The sequence below is a fragment of the Cucurbita moschata genome, unplaced genomic scaffold (assembly GCF_002738365.1).
Source record: "Cucurbita moschata cultivar Rifu unplaced genomic scaffold, Cmos_1.0 Cmo_Scf00041, whole genome shotgun sequence".
NCBI classification, from domain to species: domain Eukaryota; kingdom Viridiplantae; phylum Streptophyta; class Magnoliopsida; order Cucurbitales; family Cucurbitaceae; genus Cucurbita; species Cucurbita moschata.
In genome coordinates, this window is record NW_019268557.1 from 1518719 (window position 1) to 1539194 (window position 20476).

Below are 20476 nucleotides of genomic sequence, written 5' to 3' on the forward strand. Positions count from 1 at the left end.
TTTTTTTTTTTTTTTTTTTTTTTGTTAACATTGTGGTACTCAATTAGAATTTTTTTTAGATCGTTTGCAGTTATTCTTCAATAATCCAAGTAGATCACTCAATTTTCTAATTAATGTGGCCTAATAAAAAGTCAAAAATAGAAAAACATCAGTCATATACATAGATATCTGCACATAAGCCTCAAGTTAATAGAATGCAAAATTATAATAAAAGGTAAATTACTAATTGGTTTCTAGAAATAAGATATTTTCATTATTATAGAATAATATTCATGCTATAATGCTTCCCTTCAAGCTAGAATCCTAACCCCCATTCTCATAAATAAAATAGCAAGCAACATAAAATATGTTATATTTTCTCTTTAAACAATTGGACTCGATGTCATATGAATCACAACTTGTTCACCATGCATTTTGATCAAAATTGTAATATTGCAACTTAATTAGGAATTGATGTATCCATATTACTTCACACATAACCTGCCCTATAGCTTCTTCTTGTGAGTAAGCATTTAAGAACAAAACCCTATTCTATGAAGCCAAATTACTTCCAAGGAAGACATGGTATCTGGAGGTTAATCTTCAACCATCTTTGGATCTAGCCCAATTAGAAGACATGGTACCTTGAGGGAAATGTCATGGCATGAATATAGATGGATAACATATCCCTATTTCACTTGGATGTTCAATAAGACCATGATAGATATGGTGATCGTAAAGGATGAAGAAGACTGGAAAGGTTGGAAAATTAATCCTCTAGTTAGTTCCTTGTCAAAGCACTTTTGGTGCTTCTAATCCCTTCACAAAGGAGGTGTTTTTGGCAATCCAGGAGTAAAAAAGATGAGACTTTTTACCAATGAAAAGTTTGTATCTTGTTAGAAAAGGTGCTTTTTATAGTATGTAGTCTACCTGAGAGTAAGAGAAGAATGGGGAAAAACTTAATATTATTAAATTCTTAGAGCCTCATACACACACACACACACACACATACATAAAGAGCCAATAAAGTAAAGAATTAAAATGAAGGAAAAGTCACTAAAAAGTTTCTATAACTAAAATATTTGTTGAGTTTCTTTATCCCATTGATTTTTCTTTATCAGTGTACTCTTGTCATATATGAATGAAGAGTAACTCTATTTCGGAAAAAGAAAAAGGAAGAACTATAGTGCTTGGATAAATGCAGAGTGAAAGTGAAGGCCCTTCTTCGTGATCCTCACTATTTACCTCTATTTTTGAGTCACAGTTTCTTGCAGAATCTTTGGATGTGATTCAGGACACGGATTGGGTTATATCTCTTGGAAATGCTTTCAGCAATCAATATGAACTTTATGTCTCTGATGATGAACATTCTGCACTACTTCACAGGTGATGAAATTTGGCCATTTGGATGGCATATTCTATATGACTTCTTGGATGGTGATTTTTTCCGTTGTAAAATTTTCTTTTATTTCATGCATTCTATGTAATTTTTTTCCTATCTCTGGCAGCATATGCCACTAACTATCATACTATCCGTCAATCATCTATGTTTATTTAATTCACACTTTCTTATAGGTGCTTGGGCATACTTCTTCAGAAGATCAATGATAGAGCGTATGTACATGATAAGATAGATTTGATGTATAGACAGGCTAATATTGCTGTTCCTACAAATAGGCTTGGTTTGGCAAAAGCAATGGGATTGGTATTTATTGTTGACTCTTTGTCGTGTTCTTCAATTGTTTAGTTCATATAATAATTTTTGTTCTTGGCTGGTCCAGGTTGCATCATCCCACTTGGATACTGTATTGGAAAAGCTGAAAGACATTCTGGACAATATGGGGCATAGTTTTTTCCAGAGGTTCGTGCTTAGATGTCATGACTGCTTTTCTATTTGATTGTTTAGGGTTATGATTAATATGTCGATTTTCCCTGAGCATTCCTCCCTGATTAACTGCTTGATATTTTCAAAATGTTTTCTGTATTTAAGAAGGTAAAGGTTAAGTGTGGGTGGTAGTGTAGCTCCATCCTATCTGTTAAATGAATGTTGCTTACATGCTTGGCCATGAAACCTGCTTTTATTTTCCATAGATGAGAATGTGGCGGCTAATATTCAAGTTTATGTTGCGCATGTTTATTATCATTCATATGCAAGAGAAGCTATTGTTTGTGTTGAATAAGATACAAATGTCTTTTCTTCCTTCCATCTTCCTGTAAACTAATTGTTACTCTGTGGTTGTCTTACTCCTTTTGTCTTTCACTTTTAGTGTGCAACTCATTCACCCTTTTAAGGAGTAAATAGAATATGTGGAACTTTCATTTTTCTGAAACATATATCTGACTACTGAGGAGTCTGACAAGAGATGCTCTTTCTTCCACCTAAATGCAGATTCCTGTCACTTTTCTCTGATGGTTTTAAAAAAGAGGAATCTGACGACATACATGCTGCTTTGGCTCTCATGTATGGCTATGCTGCAAAATATGCTCCATCAACCATTATTGAGGCCAGGATAGATGCACTTGTTGTGAGAAGTCTTTTCCTTTCTTTTGTACTCTTCTTGGTTTATTAGTAAATTCAATATTTGCTTATAATTTGCCAATTGACTCCCCAGAGTAAAATATGAGGGTATACTTATTTCTCTTCTGCTGTCCATTTGTTTGATGCAATTCTGCAGTAATCCGAATAAACACAAAAGGTCTTTAGAACTGAACAATGATGCATGAGGCAAAAAAAATCCAGTATGTGTTTGAATATTTTAGACTTGCAGTAAAATGGAAGAAATGAAAGTACAATCAACTGTCTAAGTTTATGAAGATCTATTCTCATCTGACAATGGGTGTTGTTTTCGTACAGCATGACTCCCAAAATGTAATGTCCGATATACCATGTATACAAAGGACACCCCCCACCCAAAATAAATAAATAAATAAATAAAAAAAATAATAATAAAATAAAGAAAAAGTGAAAGGGATTTGAACATCTCTTAATTATAGCCTTGCTCATATCCTCCAACATTGGGATGTGTGCTTCATTAGATTTTGTTTGAGAGATGGGCTCATATCCTCCAAAACTGTAAAACTTACAATCTTGCAAGATTGGGATGTGTGCTTGCTTGGTTACCTGTGTTATTGAATTTGATGTTTCTTACCTAATCATCTTTCTGCTATGAGTTTTGAGGTTACATATTTCCTAATGTATGTTTTATTATTTATATAACAGGGTACAAATATGCTATCACGGCTTCTTAATGTCCACCATCCTACAGCAAAACAAGCCGTCATCACTGCAATTGATTTATTAGGTTTGAATATTTTATACCACATCTGACATCATTTCAAGTTTTTACCAAATACAGTCTATCTTTTTTGGTTCAGTTGAAACATACTTTTTGAAAGATCCAGAGAGTATTCTTCCGTATCGAAGTACATTTGATTTTGACTGCCAATGAATCTTTAGAAAGAATAGAAGTTTAAGACTAGCTTATTGCAGTCTATCTACAATTGGCTTTTTTATTTACGATTTATTGGGGTTCAGCTTTATATTCTAAGAAAGGAAATAGTAGCCAAGATAGGAATAAGAAAATGCATACATTGCCTGCCTAATAAATATATTTGAAGGATCTACTTATAATACTTCTGAAGTGTATGGTGGTGCCTATATGTTGTTCCATGCTCAACTCGGTAGGGAAGTAAGGAAACTTGGGTGAGGTGGAGAATCTTTAAAAAAAAAAAAAATTCCCTTTTTTTGGTTTTAACAAGATATGAACTTTTCAATGTTCTCATTGATCTAATGAAAAGATACGAAAAGTTTGTAGGAAACAAACTCCTATAACAGTGATAAAGAAGCAAAGTGAAGTAAAAAATACAAGAAGCTAAGATAGAAAATGAAAGACTATTGATTCATACAAATATTACTAGTAAAATTACGATTAAACAATTTAGAAAGAAAGCACAAATGTGAAGCTTTGAAAATGGCTTAATCAAAACGCTCCATCCATACTCTGTCTGTCTTAATTTTTCTTTTAATCCCTTTCAAACCAAATGCCTGAAGTTATGGATTTGACAGCATTAATCCATAATGAATTACATATTGACAGCATTACCGTCATCTCTTATTATTTCTCTTAGTTAAAATTATAGGAGATAGAAATGTATATGATCACAACCTACATTACAATACAAGAATAAACTGGGAGTTAGAGCAAGACAAATTTTCCTCTGAAGAGAAGGGATCAGTAAGAGAACATTGTAGATACTGGGCCTCTACTTGTTGTGTTATAATTACAAGAATAAATGGGAGTTAGAGCAAGACAAATCAAGACCAAAATTTGTTGTGTTATAATTGCTTCTGGTGGTGATTGTTGTCTTCTCTTAATGATTTTCCTCTGTTGAAATTAAAGTAAGAGAACATTGTAGATACTGGGCCTCTACTTTGAAGGTTCTATGATGTTGAAATGAAGGGAGTGTTGATCTTTACTTTATATAGGCCGCGCCGTCATTAATGCTGCTGAAAATGGGTCAACTTTTCCTCTGAAGAGAAGGGATCAGTTGCTTGATTACATATTGACATTAATGGGTAGAGACGATAATGGTGGATTTGCTGATTCTAATCTTGAACTTCTGCGCACTCAGGTGTTGTTATGAAGAACCTTTGTGGCTAATTTATATTTGATCTGTATTTCCACTGATCAAATGTATGTTTTTCTAGGCTCTTGCTTTAAGTGCGTGCACTACATTGGTTTCTCTTGAACCTAAACTGACTATTGAAACTAGGAATCTTATAATGAAGGTAATATTTATTGTCACTTTCTACTAGAATTGGTATGAAATTTTCATTTTGATGATTGAGTCCTTGTGGATATCTGATTTTTTTTCAGGCCACCTTAGGGTTCTTTACTTTAGCAAGTGAACCAGTGGATGTAGTCAATCCTCTTATTGACAATCTTATTACTCTTCTATGTACAATCCTTCTAACAAGGTATTTAACTTTTGAATTTCATATGTTTCTTTTGATTTTTTATCTGTTAAATAAACCATCTCTTTGTCCCTTATATAAAGTCAACGATGCCTCCCTTGTAAGTTTTGAATTTGACTTAAGCAGATATGTTGTTGCTTTATTGTGAAGTTTCTTACGTGTTGTATTATTATTATTTTTTAAACAAGAAACAAGACTTCATAGATTGATGAAAGTGGAAATGAAATATAATCATCCATAGGCTACAAACAGTAGTCTTAGTATGGAAAAGGTACAGAAATAGCAAAAAAGAACAAAGACATAAATGGCTAAAAGCTTCAACCCTTGCAAAAAAGAAAAAAAAAGAAAAAAAAAAGAAGCCCCCCCCAATTGTTACTAATATCATTAAGAGAAGACAACAATCACCACCAGGAACTTTGGTCTTGATTAATTAAAAATGATTAATCCATTCCAGAGGTTTGTCATAAAAATTACTTTGATTTCTTTCCAACCAAATATCCGAGAAAATAGCCTTAGAAGCATTAATCATGATATTAACCTTTCTGGGAAGTATCAGACAACAAAGAATATGTAGAATATTTTACCTTGAATCCTCCCCAAGATCAGACTCATGTTGAGTTGAGAGAATAAAGCATTCCAACAATGACAAGAGAAAGGGCAATGAAATAATAAATGAGGTTGTTTTATAGTAGCCTTCAAATCTGTTTTAAAAAGCCCACCCTGCTATAACGTTTTATTTCTCTATGCTATCCTTCTCTTACCTCCCTGCTCTTCCAATTTTACTAGAGGATGGTTATCTCTGCCATATATTCATTTTGTTCAAATACATCTTATTAATTTTTTGTTTGGCCTGTTGCCTAAATATCACCTGAAACTTGATTAGTTTGAATTGCTTATCTATCTGACGAACTAGTGGAGAAGATGGTCGAAGTCGTGCAGAGCAGCTCTTGCATATTCTGAGACAAATTGATCCATATGTTTCATCACCAGTGGAATGTCAAAGGAGAAGGGGCTGCCTTGCAGTGCATGAGATGCTTGTCAAGTTTCGAATGGTTTGCATTAGTGGATATTGTGCATTAGGGTGCCATGGGATTTGCACGCACAACCGGCAAATTGATCGGAGTATGCAAGGAATTGGTCCCAAGCTGCCATGTAAAGTTTATCCTAGCATTAGATTTCAAAGTTACTTCTTCTTTCTCGCTGTCTGCCTCTTTTTATTTTCACATTTCTACAGTTCTTCACCTTTTCTTTTTACCAAATTGATAGCAGCATTTATGTTACCTAGTCGCGAAGCCTTGTGTTTAGGAGAAAGGGTTATTACTTATCTTCCACGTTGTGCAGACTCATACTCTGAAGTTAGAAAATTTTCTGCTCAGGTAATAATAGCTGGATTTTTTTCTGTTGCTATTTTTTTTTTCTAACATTCCCACGGATATGATGCAACTATGTAAGTTTTGTTTCTGCCTTCTACTTTCTTTTTCTTTTTTTTTCCCCCTTTATTTATATATTTCTTTTTGATAGATCTTGGATCAACTCTTCAGCATCTCTCTTGCACTGCCTAGGCCAGCAGCTTCTAAATTTGGTGAAGATATAGAACAATCCTACACTGCCTTGTCATCTTTAGAGGATGTTATAGCCATCTTAAGGAGTGTATGTTTGTCATAATGCCTCTACCCAAAGATGTTTCGTTCATGTTATTTATTTGGCCTAATTGGACCATCTTTACAGAATGATGTTTGGATGACAAAGTTTGTTTTTCCATATAGGATACATCTATTGATCCCTCTGAGGTTTTCAACAGAATTGTTTCCTCTGTCTGCATTTTGTTGACAAAGGACGAGGTAAGCGGTATTTTGTATGTGATTGTTGTTCATCGCCTATATTTCAAATTTATTTTTCATTCATGTCCTGCAGCTTGTTGCTACCTTGCATGGCTGTTCAGGGGCAATATGTGATAAGATCAAGCAGTCCGCTGAAGGGGCCATTCAAGCTGTCATTGAGTTCGTCACCAAGAGAGGAAATGAGCTAAGTGAGATGGAGATTGCAAGGTTTTACATAATAAAAACTTGTGATATATTTCAAATATTAGGAAAGGAATTGAAAACCATATTTCATGAATATTTCTTATGAATATCTTTATATGATATGCTATTGTTTAGGTCAACCCAAGCATTACTCTCTGCAGTGGTTCATGTTACTGAGAAGCATATACGACTGGAAACTCTTGGAGCAGTATCCTTTTCTTTATATAAAAAAGAAAACAAAGAACAGGTTAATGTTTACCTATTTCAGGTGTAGCGTGTACTTTTACCATTTTAGTAAAAATGAGGCATTGTTTCCTGTTTAGGATGACAGGTAATATTCATTGCGCTAGCTTCATCTTCAAAGATTTGTCAATTTACATGGAATTCTCAAAACTAGCAACCATAGATTCCAAGTTTCGAATTTGTTTTTTGGTGAAGCCTATGGAAGAAATTTGTCACAAATTCAAAAAGCTGCACCTACTAGCTAGCTACCTCCTAAAATGATGGACAAACTAAAGCATCTAACTTTGTTCTAAGTAACTTGATTTGTTGTTTGAGTAGCAATAGGCCGAAACAATGGGATCTATGCATACTACAAGCTTAATTAGTGTCAATAATATGAAGTTTGACTATTAAATCTCTGTCTGTAATTGTTTATGTGGAAGGAATGACGTAATTATATTGGTGTAATTCCTATCCTTAAGTTAGGAGACACTCGTGTAATCCCATTAAATAAATAAGCTTTATTGTTACATAGTATTTAAGAATTTATTTATATTTTAATGTTATCTAATATCTAGGGATTGAAGTCATTGAACTGGTAGATATGCGACAGCATCTAATAGGCATAGGAGGTTGGACAAGTAAGGGATCTTGTTTTAGTACATTTATGAAACGATAGAATCCAGATGGAGTATATTGTTAACGTGAGACCAAGTAAGGGAGAATAACTCCTCATTCTATACACTAAAATTAAGTATGCAGAGGCATAGATGGAGCTCCAAACATTAAAAGATTAATATTTTTACCCTACCTTCCTCAACCAAATTGCTGTGTAATTCTCACTGTTTATATGTGTGTTCTTTGGGCTATATCTATTTTCGCACATTGATCACTTTTCTAAGTACTTTTATTCATTTTTCCCTTGTATAGAATATCCTTAACCCCAACTAGATTTCTTCTTTAGCTGAGAATACAAGTCCAAAGATTGTCTTTGATGAAGTGTTGGCTACTGCTGGAAGAGATATAGTCACAAAAGATATATCTAGGCTCCGTGGTGGCTGGACAATTCCAGATGCATTCTATGTGAGCTCTATTTGGCTTTCTCTTTTTAGAATGTTCTACTGATTTGCTCTGGAACTTACATTACTCTGCTTTTTACTTCTCTGAGGATTTTAGACTTGTCTTGTTGACACTTGACCCATGAAATTTAAGCAAATTTAGCTGGTGATAAGTGAGGTAGTGCTCATCTTTCAAGAACGTCCTAGGGGATCCATACTTTAAATATTGTAACGTATTGTCCTTATTTAAAGCCTTGGTGGACTTTTAGACTTCTTTTGTAATTACTGATATTCCTCAGTTTCAATGCACTATGTATGTTGCTTCTTGAAAATAATATAAGAAAAAAAAAAGAAAAAAAAAAGAAAAAGAAGCTATATGTATTCATGTTGACTAACAAAATTACATTGTCATCGATACCTGTTGAAGGAATGATCCTAAATTATAGAAGACAACCGTTCCCAAAATTAAATGAAAAGTAGCAAGATAATTTAGAGACTTGCAACAATACCTCATGTAGTCCACGTATTATTTTCTAACTGATTTGGCAGAAGGTTTGAAACTATCTCCGAAGATAAAAACCTATGCATATTAAATTATTGTCTTACAGGTATTCTCTCAGCACACAGTACTTTCGTTTTCTTTTCTGGAGCATGTGCTATCTGTCCTCAACCAAATTCCCCTCAGTCAAGAGAGAGCAGAATTTTCTAGCCATGGGTCAGATCATATAGAGAATGATATTTCTCAGGCCGCTATTGTTTCATTAACTGCCTTTTTCAGGTCAGTGGAATAATAACTGAGCCCATCGAATTTATCTCTTATTCCAATTGCATAATTTATTGTTTTTTTCTCCGGGAGTAGAGGAGGAGGTAAAGTTGGAAAGAAAGCTGTTGAACAGAACTATGCTTTAGTTCTTGCCAAACTTATTCTCCAGCTGGGAAGTTGCCATCGTCAAGCAAGCTTAGGCCAGCCCGAACAACTAAGGTAGCCACAAATATTTTTTAAATGAAGCCTAAAGCCTGTCCACTTTGTTCACTAACATTACGTACTCCATGCAGTTCTGATTTATTTTCACATATTCATAACCCAATTACACAATGTTTGAAGACTCTGGATTAACGTGGAAGGCAGTTAGGTCCAAGAGTGAATTGGGGTGATGTATCAAAGATGTTCCAGGAATGATAGAAACCATATTAAAGAAGAAGAGTGGAATTTTATGGAATGGGTCAAACATTGGAAATACAAGTAGATAAATATAAGCAAGTATTTAGAGGAATGTAGGTGCCATATCAATGTGTGGTATTGTGATGGTAGTTTCACTCCAAAACACTTCAGATCTTGTCCTTGAGATCTCCACGTTTGTTTTTTTTTTTTTCCTGTACTTAAATTAGTTGGAAGAATAATGGCAACACATCATTTTTTTCCCTAGAGTTTGAGGTCATTAGCTACCATGCTAACTGTATACTCTTTCTTTTCATTTATTGACTGCATTGAAGTTTCTGATCGACAGGAAATCATAATTTCATTTGTTTTCCTCTACTTTTGCAGGGCTCTTCTCACAGCATTCCAGGCATTTTGTGAATGTGTGGGAGATCTAGAAATGGGAAAGGTGGACAATCTATTAGCATCCTGTCCCTCCTGTATTGCAAGAAGATCTAATGAAAATTTTTCATTTGTAGATCTTAGCTAGAGATGGAGAGCTGAATGAAAATGAGAGGTGGATAAATCTTATTGGGGACCTTGCAGGTTGCATCTCAATAAAGAGGCCAAAAGAGGTACACGTGTAGAATGACAACTAAGATCTTGTTTTTAGTATTCTTTTTTGGAAAACAGCTAGGCTATTTGTTGGTTTATGCTTTAATACTCATTTTATTATATTTATTAGCTGTAATTAGAATGTGGATATATGTTTAAGATTTTCAACTTTTATCTATTAGAGGTCGTTCTTCACTTAAGGTAGACTAGATATTGTGAATATGAAATAGAATTATTCTCTTCTATTCGTATTGTTTCCTGATATTTAGTAGACTCTAGGCCCAAGGTGCTAGATTGGGTTCCACTGCAACCCATCCCATTGGTGCATCATTATTTTGTTTGAATCACTTACAATTTTCCGACGACACCCTTTTATTTTCGATTTCTAACCGGACTGCATTAGAACATCTCATTGAAATTGTTAAAATTCTTGAATGGACTTCTGGTTTCAACATTAATCTCTCTAAGAGTGAACTGTTGGAGATTCACATTGAGGATTCATAAATGGATTGAATGTTGACATACTTTGGATGCAAACAAGGTTTCTGGCCATCTACTTATCTTGGATTCCCTTTGGGAGGGAACTCAAAATCTTTGTCGTTTTGGCAGCCTGCTATTTAGAAGATGCAACACACACTTCATAATTGGATGTATGCATGCATTTCAAAAGGTGGTAGACATACCCTTATCCAGGTCAACCTCACTAGTTTGCTGACATAATACATGTCTTTGTTTAAAGTCCCTACAAAAGTTATTAAGATTATGGCTAAAATTATTCGGGATTTCTTTTGGGAAGGTTCTAGAGATGATGGGGGAATGCATGATGTTAATGGGGAGACCAAAGCTTCCGAAATTGATGGGGAAGGTCTTGACATTGGAAACTTTCAACATCGGAATTCTGCCTTATTCGAAAAAGGATATGGCGTTTCTCCATGAGGAAAATATGACGTAAACTTACTGATGTTAATACTATGATGCTGAGATTGGGAGTCATTGGCCTCGACCCATACAGGCTGGTTCTTTAAAGTCTCCTTGGAGATTTATTTGTCGTACATTAGACCTAGTTGTTAGTCGTGCTCATCTTTGTCTTGGTAATGGAAATTCTTTAACTTTTTAAAAAGGCTCTTGGTTAAGCTGTTCACTTATAGTGACTGTTTTTCCATGTTTGTATCGCCTCACAACTCAACCAGACAGCTCTGTGGTGGATGTTTGGGTTTTGGAAACAGAAACCTGGGTTTTGTACCTTCTTTAAATGATTTGGAAACAATTGAATGGATAACCTATCACACCTTCTGTCCTTATCAATTTGCGGGAATACTTGTGGCACACGGTTATGTCCTCTTGATTCTTCTAGTATGTATATGGTTAAATCTCGTATGGAAGGCCTGGTGGACACTGCCAATCCTTTGATAAAGGACCTATACTCCGTGATGTGGAAGGATTCTTATCCGAAGATAATTAAAAAATCCTGGGGTCATTAATATACTAGATCGGCTTCAATGGAGAATGTCTTACCTCAACCTATCCCCTACTTGGTGCATCATGCTTGCGACTAAGGCTGAGTATCATGGGCAACTTTTTGGGCTTTGCCCATTTGTTTCCCGTTATTGGTTATTTTTATTGGAAGCTTTTGGTTGGTCAATGACGTTCCTTAACAACATTTTTTATCTCCTTGCATTGGTTTTTGTCGGACATCCTTTTCATGGTCCAAAGAAGACTTTGTGGCTTGACCTCAATCCATCTTTTTTCTGGAGGTAAACAGTATTGCTTTGGAGTGGTATTACTGATTAAAAGCCTCGTAATTGTCAGTGCTTCCTTCAAGGGATCATATTTAGCATTGACTATTTAATTTAGTCACAATCCATCACCACTCTCTTGTGAGCCTGAACCAAGGGAGGAAGAGTTCTCATATTCACCAAAACTCACCAAAATGTCGGACAAATATCAAAGAATTGTTTACATGCCTGCTTAGTTCCCGTCAAACTTGAAAATTGACCTATTAATTCTTGTTATAGAATCCTTTATATCAATTCATCTCGATTAATACCCACGTTCTCCACTGGAAATTTTCAGCATTTCCTTCTACACTGTTCCTACAGTTGTAAAATGTAGAAATTAGCTGTTAAAAATAATATTTTCAGCATGCTATGTGGTCACTAGTTGAGAATGAGAGCTAAATTATTATGGATTAATGTATACAAAGCAATTCTGGGGGCATTTGGACAGAGATTAACCAACATAATTTTGAGGTAAAAATGTTAATTAAGATGAGTGATTAATGACTGGAACATATAGTGCAGATACTTGATGTGTTTATTCTAAAGAAATTAGCAATTACTCTTATAATATAATGAATTCTTGCTGAGGTGCCGTTTTGTAGTATTTTAGGGTTTCCTTCGTCGGGGTGCCTTTTTGCAACTTTTTTCCTTCTTTCCGGTAAGAAATTGAGAATTTTCCGTTGGGACAGTGTAAAGAATATGAGAAGGATCTGTTTCTTGTTAAAAAGGATGTATATGAAGTCCCTTCTTTTCCACAACATGAAATGTAAATGGTACTAAGGACATATGGCTTTTAGCTCAGATGCTTGAGGTTACTTGCAAGCAGTGTCTTGCTAGTCTCGTATTACTTCAGATGTACTAAACTGTCTTTTTGGATCCAAATAAAAAATAATAATTGTCTAGAAAGGGTATACATTGATCATCACATTTATATGGTATTTATGAAATCACTCGCACTAATTCGCACACAAGAACTTTACAGGGTTTTCTTCTGGCATGCTTTTGCGTAGTAATATGTCACATAGTTGAAATCAAATCTTATGGTTAATCTTTCAGGTCCAACATATATGCTCCATACTGAGTAAATCAGTGGATGAACATCAAAGATATCAACGAGAAGCTGCTATTGCTGCATTATCTGAGTTTGTCCGGTACAGGTATTAGGAGAATGATCCTATTCCTTAGTTGCTTTCTTTTGTTGGATTTCTTTTATTCACTTTACGTACCATAGTATCGTTTAATGTTTGTTTTTGCTTTTATTTCTTTGAATCTCTCTTAAGAACGAATCATCATGAATGAAGGTGAACTAACTAAAAAAACGACAAGCAGTGCTTGTACGTAAAGTGAAAATGCTGAAATGTTTATTGGTTAAAACACAATTTTAAGTTGCTATAAGCACTGTTTTTATGAACAAAGACATTTTTCTATATTTTACCCCACATATTGCCCTAATTAAATTTTTTCCGACTTGAAGAGCTAGGACTGGTACTTGTTGGGAAACGAAGTTACAAAAACGATATTATAATATTTTACATCTAAGCTATCAACAATAAACAAACAAAATGGCGTATGATATTTCAATACTCTCCCACATTTTTGAGCTTAGAAATTTGTAAAAGGTCTAAAAAGTAGAAATCAATATTAATTGTTGTCTTTTTTGAGTCATCAAGTAATTTTATTCTAAACTGACGCTGACTTTAACTCAAAAATGCTATTGATATTGTAGTGGACATATTGGCTCCCTGTTAGAACAAATTGTTGAGGTGTTTTGTCGAAATGTATCTGATGAGTCTCCAACTGTTAGACGTTTGTGCTTAAGAGGACTTGTACAGGTATTCAATTTTCCTTATAGTTACTTCTTCCATGGATCAGTTATAGGAAGTGAAATTGACGTCCAATATCTTAATGTGAGATGTCACTGCCTCTATTAGTTGCCCCTTTGATATAAAAGTTGAGTTTTGTTACACTGTTGGAACATACGAATCTGGCTCTACACTAATAGTTTACTGATTTTTCTCACACAAGTTTATGCGCTACAATACGATAATTTACATATATCTGGTTGTCATAATTACTTTATTTATCATATTATATAAACATGGGGTTCCATCTCAAAACCATTTGGCAATGAGATGAGTAGCCCATGTATCTTATAAAGATTTTGAAATCTCTTCATCTTCTCGATGGGTGATCCTCAACATGCCCCTTTAAGATAGTGTCTCTTTGGGTTCCAATTTTGAACCGAATATCCATTTTGGAGAGAAATATTTGTGTATTATTCCAACCCAATAATGGGTAAATTTAATACAAGAGAAAATTTTCTCAGCCAAGGAAAGTTATTTTAAATGCAACTGTAATCTACACGAATTTACAATCTTTATCATCACAATTATCCTGTCATAAATATAATTGTTGCTGCTGTCATTTTAACCCATTAGCAGTTTTGTCTTGTACAGATTTGAATAGCTGACTTCTTGCTAAACTTTGAAATTGCAGATACCAGTTATTCAAATTATGCAGTATACAGCTCAAGTTCTAGGTGTAATATTAGCTTTATTGGATGATGTTGATGAATCTGTGCAATCAACAGCACTGTCGTGCTTACTTATGGTTAGTTCCTCCTTTTCAATTTAACATCTAACCTGTTTTACCTATTTTCTAAATTCTGGTCTGTGTATTTATCAACTCCATTTACTTGTTTTAGATACTTGAAGCATCTCCCAATGATGCAGTGGAACCCATTCTGCTAAATGTCTCTGTGCGGCTCCGCCATCTCCAAGTGTGTTCCTGCTTTCCTTACTCATTTAGTCTATATAACTGCTGACAACAATATTTTCTGTCTTATTTTCCTGGAGAAGAATTAAGTTTTTTTAAATAGAAGAAACATTCATTACAAATAAGGAAGAATAAGGAAGGCCGTGAATGCACATTACTCCTGCATCGATCTTCTCCTTTATGAAGTACCTCAATATGTTTTTGTCCTATCATGAAGGACTGGATTGGACAATGGAAATTGTTGCCTTGTTGTCACAATAAATGTGCATGGCGTCATCTAAGAGAATTTTAATTCTTTCATTAGTCTTCTTATCCATATACCCTCACAACTACTATGGGCTAACACCCTAAATTCGGCTTCAGCACTACTTCTAACCACCACACTTTGTTTTTTGTTTTCCGAAGTAACTAGATTCCCTCCAACAAAGGAGCAATAATCAGAAGTAGATCTTCTAACTTTGGTGTTACCTTCCCAATAAGACCCGTGTAAACTTTTAAGTATCTCAGGATCCTATAATCTGCTTCAAAGTGAGCTGGCCCAAGAGCATACATGAACTGACTTACCGTACTAACACAAAAACAATGTATATGAGTCTCCCCTTAAGTCTTCAGTACTTTTCCTTATCTTTTACTTTTTTTCTGTTCCAGCTTGTAATTTTAAATTTTTCTCATTGGAAGTTTTTGTTGTCTTGCAACCAAGTAACCCTTGTCTCCTCAAGTAAATCAATAATATACTTCCTTTGATTGACAAAGATTCCATTGGCACAGTAGGATCTGCTTGACTTGAATGAAACTGTAGCTCGTGACTACTTTTTCAAAACTTCCAAACCACGTTCTGGGGGGCCGTTTAAGGCCGTATAATGATTTCTTTAACTTGCATACTTTGTTAATCCTGAGATCTGCCTCAAAATCAGGTGGTAAGTCCACAAGTACCTCTTCTTCAGGTCCCCATTGAGAAAGACATTCCTGACATCAAGTTGATTAAGAGGCCAATTAAAATTGATTGCAATAGGTACGATAATTCTAATATAGTTAATTTGGTAACATTGGGTAATTCTACTATGTTGTTCTATGTGCAGTTTTTTTCAGAGCATTCATCCCTTTCATAACCGTTAATTTTCACAATAAGATATTTTGTGCAATTGTGGGTACCTTTCCTTGTTGTACCTCCTTTATCCTCCAAGTTCAATCTTGTTTTCCTCCTTCCCCCTTGCTCTTCAATAGAACTCTTCCTACCCACCCCGACCTAAAAATAGAGGAGTTTTTGGGCTACTTTGACTTTTCTCACCTCTCAACAAAACAACGGAGTCTTTGGAACTTTCTCTCTCTAGAAGGAATTTTTCTCTCTAGTTCACCCACTGTACCTTACTTGGAGACTAAAGTTGCAGATTCACTTACAAAATTGCCACTCACTTAAGTTTCAAATAATTAATTTATGTGAGTAAATGTTGAAGGTATGATCTTTTTTGTTTCTGTCACATTTTTCTTATGCTAAAAAGGCCTGAATGATGGAATAAATCTGATCTTCTTTTTTCTTTTTTTTGTATTGATTGGTAATTTATGTGACTTGTTAAAAAAAGCAATGATCCCTTTGTAGGACGTATGAATAGAGATAGTTACATGAGAATCAGCTATATGTATCCCACTATTCTGTGCAAACTGACTGAGGTCCCCACCGCTCCCCCCCCAAAAAAAAAAAAGTGAGAAAGAAAGAAAGAAAAGGAAAAATGCACTTATAATTTTATCGCAAGAATTTGTATATTGCAAACTAACCAATCCGAGTTGTATGTGACAGAGCTGCATGAATACGGTTATACGAGCTAATGCCTTTGCTGCATTTGGAGTATTAAGTAACTTCGGAGTTGGGCAGCAACATGAGGCGTTTCTTGAGCAGGTTGTCCCTACCACAATTACCCACTAAAATTTTGAGATAACAATCACATGCTTTTTCCTTTACTTCTTTTATTTTTTATTTTTATGTTTTGAACGTCAAGAAGACTTCCTGTCATTTTTCTACTTGTGGTGTAGCATCCCTCAATTCACTCGGTCATCTCTGTCTACTTATCTTTTGATGACTTCCTTTATGCTTCTCTTTTTTTTCTGTCTTATTATCCACCCAGGTTACTTGTGGTTTCTTTATCTCTTTGGAACGAATTTGTTCCACTTATTTTATTGCTTTTTTCATATGTGATTTATAAGGATCATGGACTCTTACAGAGTTAATGTATATGCCATGGCATGGTTTCAATAAATATCAGTTTCCTCGTATATTTATGGACTTGATATTCTTACTTCGGTTGGGGCTAATATGTAATGGTGATTTGACTTAATGGAAAATATGAGACAGAGGTTAGAGGGAGAGGATGTGATAGGTCATTGTTCATGCTGGAGAAGTTTGTAGAGTAGGCATCTTGCTTGGGACTACAATATTAATTGATGGCGGAATGAGGGATAAATGGTGCATGTAGGTAACGGGCGTGGGAGAAAAAGGAGTTCGTGTGGCTAATAGGTTTTCTTAGAATTGCATTTTCTTGCATTGTCTTCATGCAGAAATCCTGTATACTTGAGGAACCACTTTCCTCTATTTGAATATCGTACTTTATCCCATTTGATGCAGAAGAAAAAAATCGATCTTTGTTTTGCATCTCTCACATGACCATTTCTCTATGGTATCACTCGTGTGAGCCATTCACATTGCAAAAATCTGTATTCTAGATTTCACGAATTACTCTTTATAATTCATCTCTTAGTGTAACGGGAGTCGATCACATTTATTGTGTGTAAATATTTTGGTGGAATATTTTAGGGGACTGTTCTATTAGATTTAATTGCAACTATTTTGGCCTCAGGTTCATACAACTATTCCCCGCCTTGTGTTGCATGTCTATGATGATGATATTAGTGTTCGCCAAGCTTGCCGGGTAATGGTTAACAATCTTTTCAATTGATATTTTAACGTCTACTATCCCTTTGAAATACAACTTATTTTTGTTTCTTATCCCTCTTTATTTGATATCATCATTTGGGGACAGAATACCTTTAAGCGGATTGCACCATTACTAGAAGTTGAGGAGCTGCCTATCCTCTTCAACATGCATTTGTTCAATTCAGATCATCGGTAAGCAATAAAGTTTGATATGGCTGCCGACTCTTGGAAATGGATATTAATATTATTTATTTCCACACTGCAATGAACTATAAACATGCCTAATTGCCTTATTTCAGAAATGACTATGAAAACTTCGTCCGTGATTTCTCAAAGCAAATTTCTCAGTACCTTCCCTCCAGGGTTGACTCTTACTTGGCAACCACAATAAAGGTATTCATTCTGACCCACATATCTTCAAGATAAATATGACATTGGGGATTTATTTTCTTCCTGGCAATAATACCTCCCTTGGGATTGACTGTCTTCAGCCATACTTATCTTGTTGGACCATCTTTGACCATGCTATCATATATATATTAGATATCTGTGTGTGCGTATTGATATTATTCTTTGTTCAATTTTAAAATTATTATATCATTATTTTATTAGTAGTAATGGTAGGTTAAATTACATTCTTAGTCTTTTTGCTTAACCTTTTATTATGACAATTTTGTTCTTATTTTGAAAGTTTCTGACATGTGGCAGGCTTTCGATGCACCTTGGCCAATGATTCAGGCAAACGCTATTTACTTCTCTAGTAGTATGCTAGCTCTGACTGATGACCCACACGTTCTGTCCCTTCACTACACGCAGGTTATTCTCCAACTATCAGCTACTGAGTACGTTTAAGATTCATTACAGTCGTATCTGAAAATCATTTTATTACTTTGATTAGGTTTTTGGTTTATTGGTTGGTAAGATGAGTCGATCTGGAGAAGCAATTGTAAGAGCAACTTGCTCATCGGCCTTGGGCTTGTTATTAAAATCTTCCAATTTGCTATCATGGCGAGCAGCTCGAATTGATCCTGCAGACTTGGCTAGAAGCTAGCTCATAGATTAGCTATCTTAAAAATCTTGATGCATTGGAACATAACACTCTTGATTGCTCGCTGGAGGTTGAAGGTTTCCAGCAAGAACAAGATGACGATCATCACACGTCTTTGACGACATGGATGGATTCGGTGGCAATCCGGGCATCACCATTGTAAAGTTTGTAATTTGGACTGTAATTGTGTGTCTTGTCTGCGGGGTCAGTTGTATATATGATTTTCTTTGAAATCATGTATATTCTGTTTGTGCATTTGAACTTGGGGATGCAAAATTTGAGAGAGTGATTCTTTGAGTTCTAACTTATGAGGAAAGTGTTGTTTCTAAACAATTTAAAAATGACAAGGTTTTGATGTTCGATTGTTGGAATTCTTTTTATCTCATTTGGAAGGATATCCCTAAACTCTTCAATACACAAATTGTTTTGTGTTTCATCACCAAGATTCTCTATCATTGTATTCAATGATGGTTGTTAATGTAATCCAAATAGCCTTATGAAACTTTGGTTGAGCTCATTAATAAACTCATAATCAGACCAATCCGGTTGGGTTTAAAAAGTGTCTCAACCCAATGCACGAATACCCTTATATTTTTCAATAAATAAATTAAAGGCTTAAAGTCATTTTATTTGATTAATAATTCATAGGTTATAAATTATTTTTTATTCCTAAACTTTAGTTGAAGTACTTTCAATTTTATAACAATTTAGAGGCTTAATATATTATGAATTATAAAGTCTAAATCATGGAAGCTGGTATTGATTTGCTTTCCCTTCTAGCAATTTGGCTTCCTTTCAAGGAAATTGGATTTTGATGATGTCGATTTTGAGACCCAGTAAGTCTCTCTCGCAGTTGAGTATGGTCTCGAAACGGACTTATGTAATACATGTATATCAATTGGAAGAACAATAAAATTAGCTACCCGATTAAAATCAAACCATAAAGCCGGTTGCTAAACTCCATATAAAATAAGTAAATAAAAAAGAAAATGATTATGCATCTTGTCGTGTTCATCTAGGTAAGTCATAAACTCTCAAGTATTTTTAAATAACAAGTTCAAAATCTTTCAATCTCTACTGTTTAACTAAAAAACTTATTAACTTCATATTACAAATTATATGATATTGTAAAAATAATAATTATACAAATGCTTTTAAAGATAGAAGTACTTGTTCATAAGGTTATGAACATATGCATGAGAATAAGGCAAGGCCACCAATTTGGGAGGGTAGTGCACCAGCTACCCGTTAGAGTGATGACATTGATCATGTTTGGCGCCCTTGCGATCCCCCTCGGCTGGCAGGTAAATAGATCTTATTTTTTACTGGCTATGACTTAAAAACAAGCACCAGTGGTCTAGTGGTAGAATAGTACCCTGCCACGGTACAGACCCGGGTTCGATTCCCGGCTGGTGCATCTTACTTTGTTTTTTTTTTAGTTATTATTATTATTTTTGAGATGTATTTCAATATATTTTGTTATTTTGTAGATTTTATATTTGCGTAGGGTACAAGTCACATGGTATGACACTTGTGGATAAATAAATATATACACATACGTATAAATTTAATTGTGTCAGGGATAAAATAGTATATTATTTGGAGCGTAACGTTTAAATTGACATTTTCATATAATTTCACATGAAATTTCTTGGAATTTCATTTCATCTTTCTCTTCTCGTGTTTGATACGGTGATCATTGTAGCAAGTCTATTCATATTTTTTTTGTCTCATTAATCTTCTCGAAAGATCCACCTTTATTGCTTTCTCTTACTATTTCCTTATCTATAACTCGTTCAAGGCTTTTACATACACATATATAATGTTTTTGTACCATAAAATCATTAGAATTACAAAAATAACCCTATTAATTTTTTTTTAGAACATGAAAAAAAAAATGAAAAGGCATGAAAATAACAAAAAAAAAAAAAAAAAAAA

General features: G+C 34.5%; 1 protein-coding gene and 1 non-coding gene across 5 annotated transcripts in view; both read left to right on the forward strand.

The window, feature by feature from the left end:
- LOC111433098 (protein SHOOT GRAVITROPISM 6) overlaps window positions 1-18974 on the forward strand; it is a 32222-nt gene extending 13248 nt beyond the window's left edge. For 2 of the 4 annotated variants that reach the window (XM_023070027.1, XM_023070030.1), the window contains 29 exons: window positions 1244-1365; window positions 1555-1684; window positions 1761-1840; window positions 2369-2504; window positions 3200-3281; window positions 4466-4611; window positions 4688-4768; window positions 4857-4957; window positions 5868-6106; window positions 6221-6330; window positions 6476-6604; window positions 6721-6795; window positions 6869-7002; window positions 7114-7186; window positions 8152-8283; window positions 8867-9036; window positions 9118-9240; window positions 9805-9865; window positions 9936-10031; window positions 12846-12946; window positions 13516-13621; window positions 14286-14399; window positions 14494-14568; window positions 16360-16458; window positions 17414-17485; window positions 17597-17682; window positions 17790-17883; window positions 18199-18306; window positions 18389-18974. In XM_023070027.1, the coding sequence (XP_022925795.1) occupies window positions 1244-1365; window positions 1555-1684; window positions 1761-1840; window positions 2369-2504; window positions 3200-3281; window positions 4466-4611; window positions 4688-4768; window positions 4857-4957; window positions 5868-6106; window positions 6221-6330; window positions 6476-6604; window positions 6721-6795; window positions 6869-7002; window positions 7114-7186; window positions 8152-8283; window positions 8867-9036; window positions 9118-9240; window positions 9805-9865; window positions 9936-10031; window positions 12846-12946; window positions 13516-13621; window positions 14286-14399; window positions 14494-14568; window positions 16360-16458; window positions 17414-17485; window positions 17597-17682; window positions 17790-17883; window positions 18199-18306; window positions 18389-18541 (3228 nt within the window). In that variant the 3' untranslated portion in view covers window positions 18542-18974. The remainder of the gene's footprint in view (window positions 1-1243; window positions 1366-1554; window positions 1685-1760; window positions 1841-2368; window positions 2505-3199; window positions 3282-4465; window positions 4612-4687; window positions 4769-4856; window positions 4958-5867; window positions 6107-6220; window positions 6331-6475; window positions 6605-6720; window positions 6796-6868; window positions 7003-7113; window positions 7187-8151; window positions 8284-8866; window positions 9037-9117; window positions 9241-9804; window positions 9866-9935; window positions 10032-12845; window positions 12947-13515; window positions 13622-14285; window positions 14400-14493; window positions 14569-16359; window positions 16459-17413; window positions 17486-17596; window positions 17683-17789; window positions 17884-18198; window positions 18307-18388) is intronic. The other 2 variants (XM_023070028.1, XM_023070029.1) reach the window with 2 other exon arrangements.
- A 910-nt stretch (window positions 18975-19884) lies between these two features.
- TRNAG-GCC lies at window positions 19885-19955 on the forward strand. Its single transcript has one exon. It is a non-coding gene; the product is annotated as a tRNA-Gly (tRNA).
- The last annotated feature ends 521 nt before the right edge of the window (window positions 19956-20476 follow it).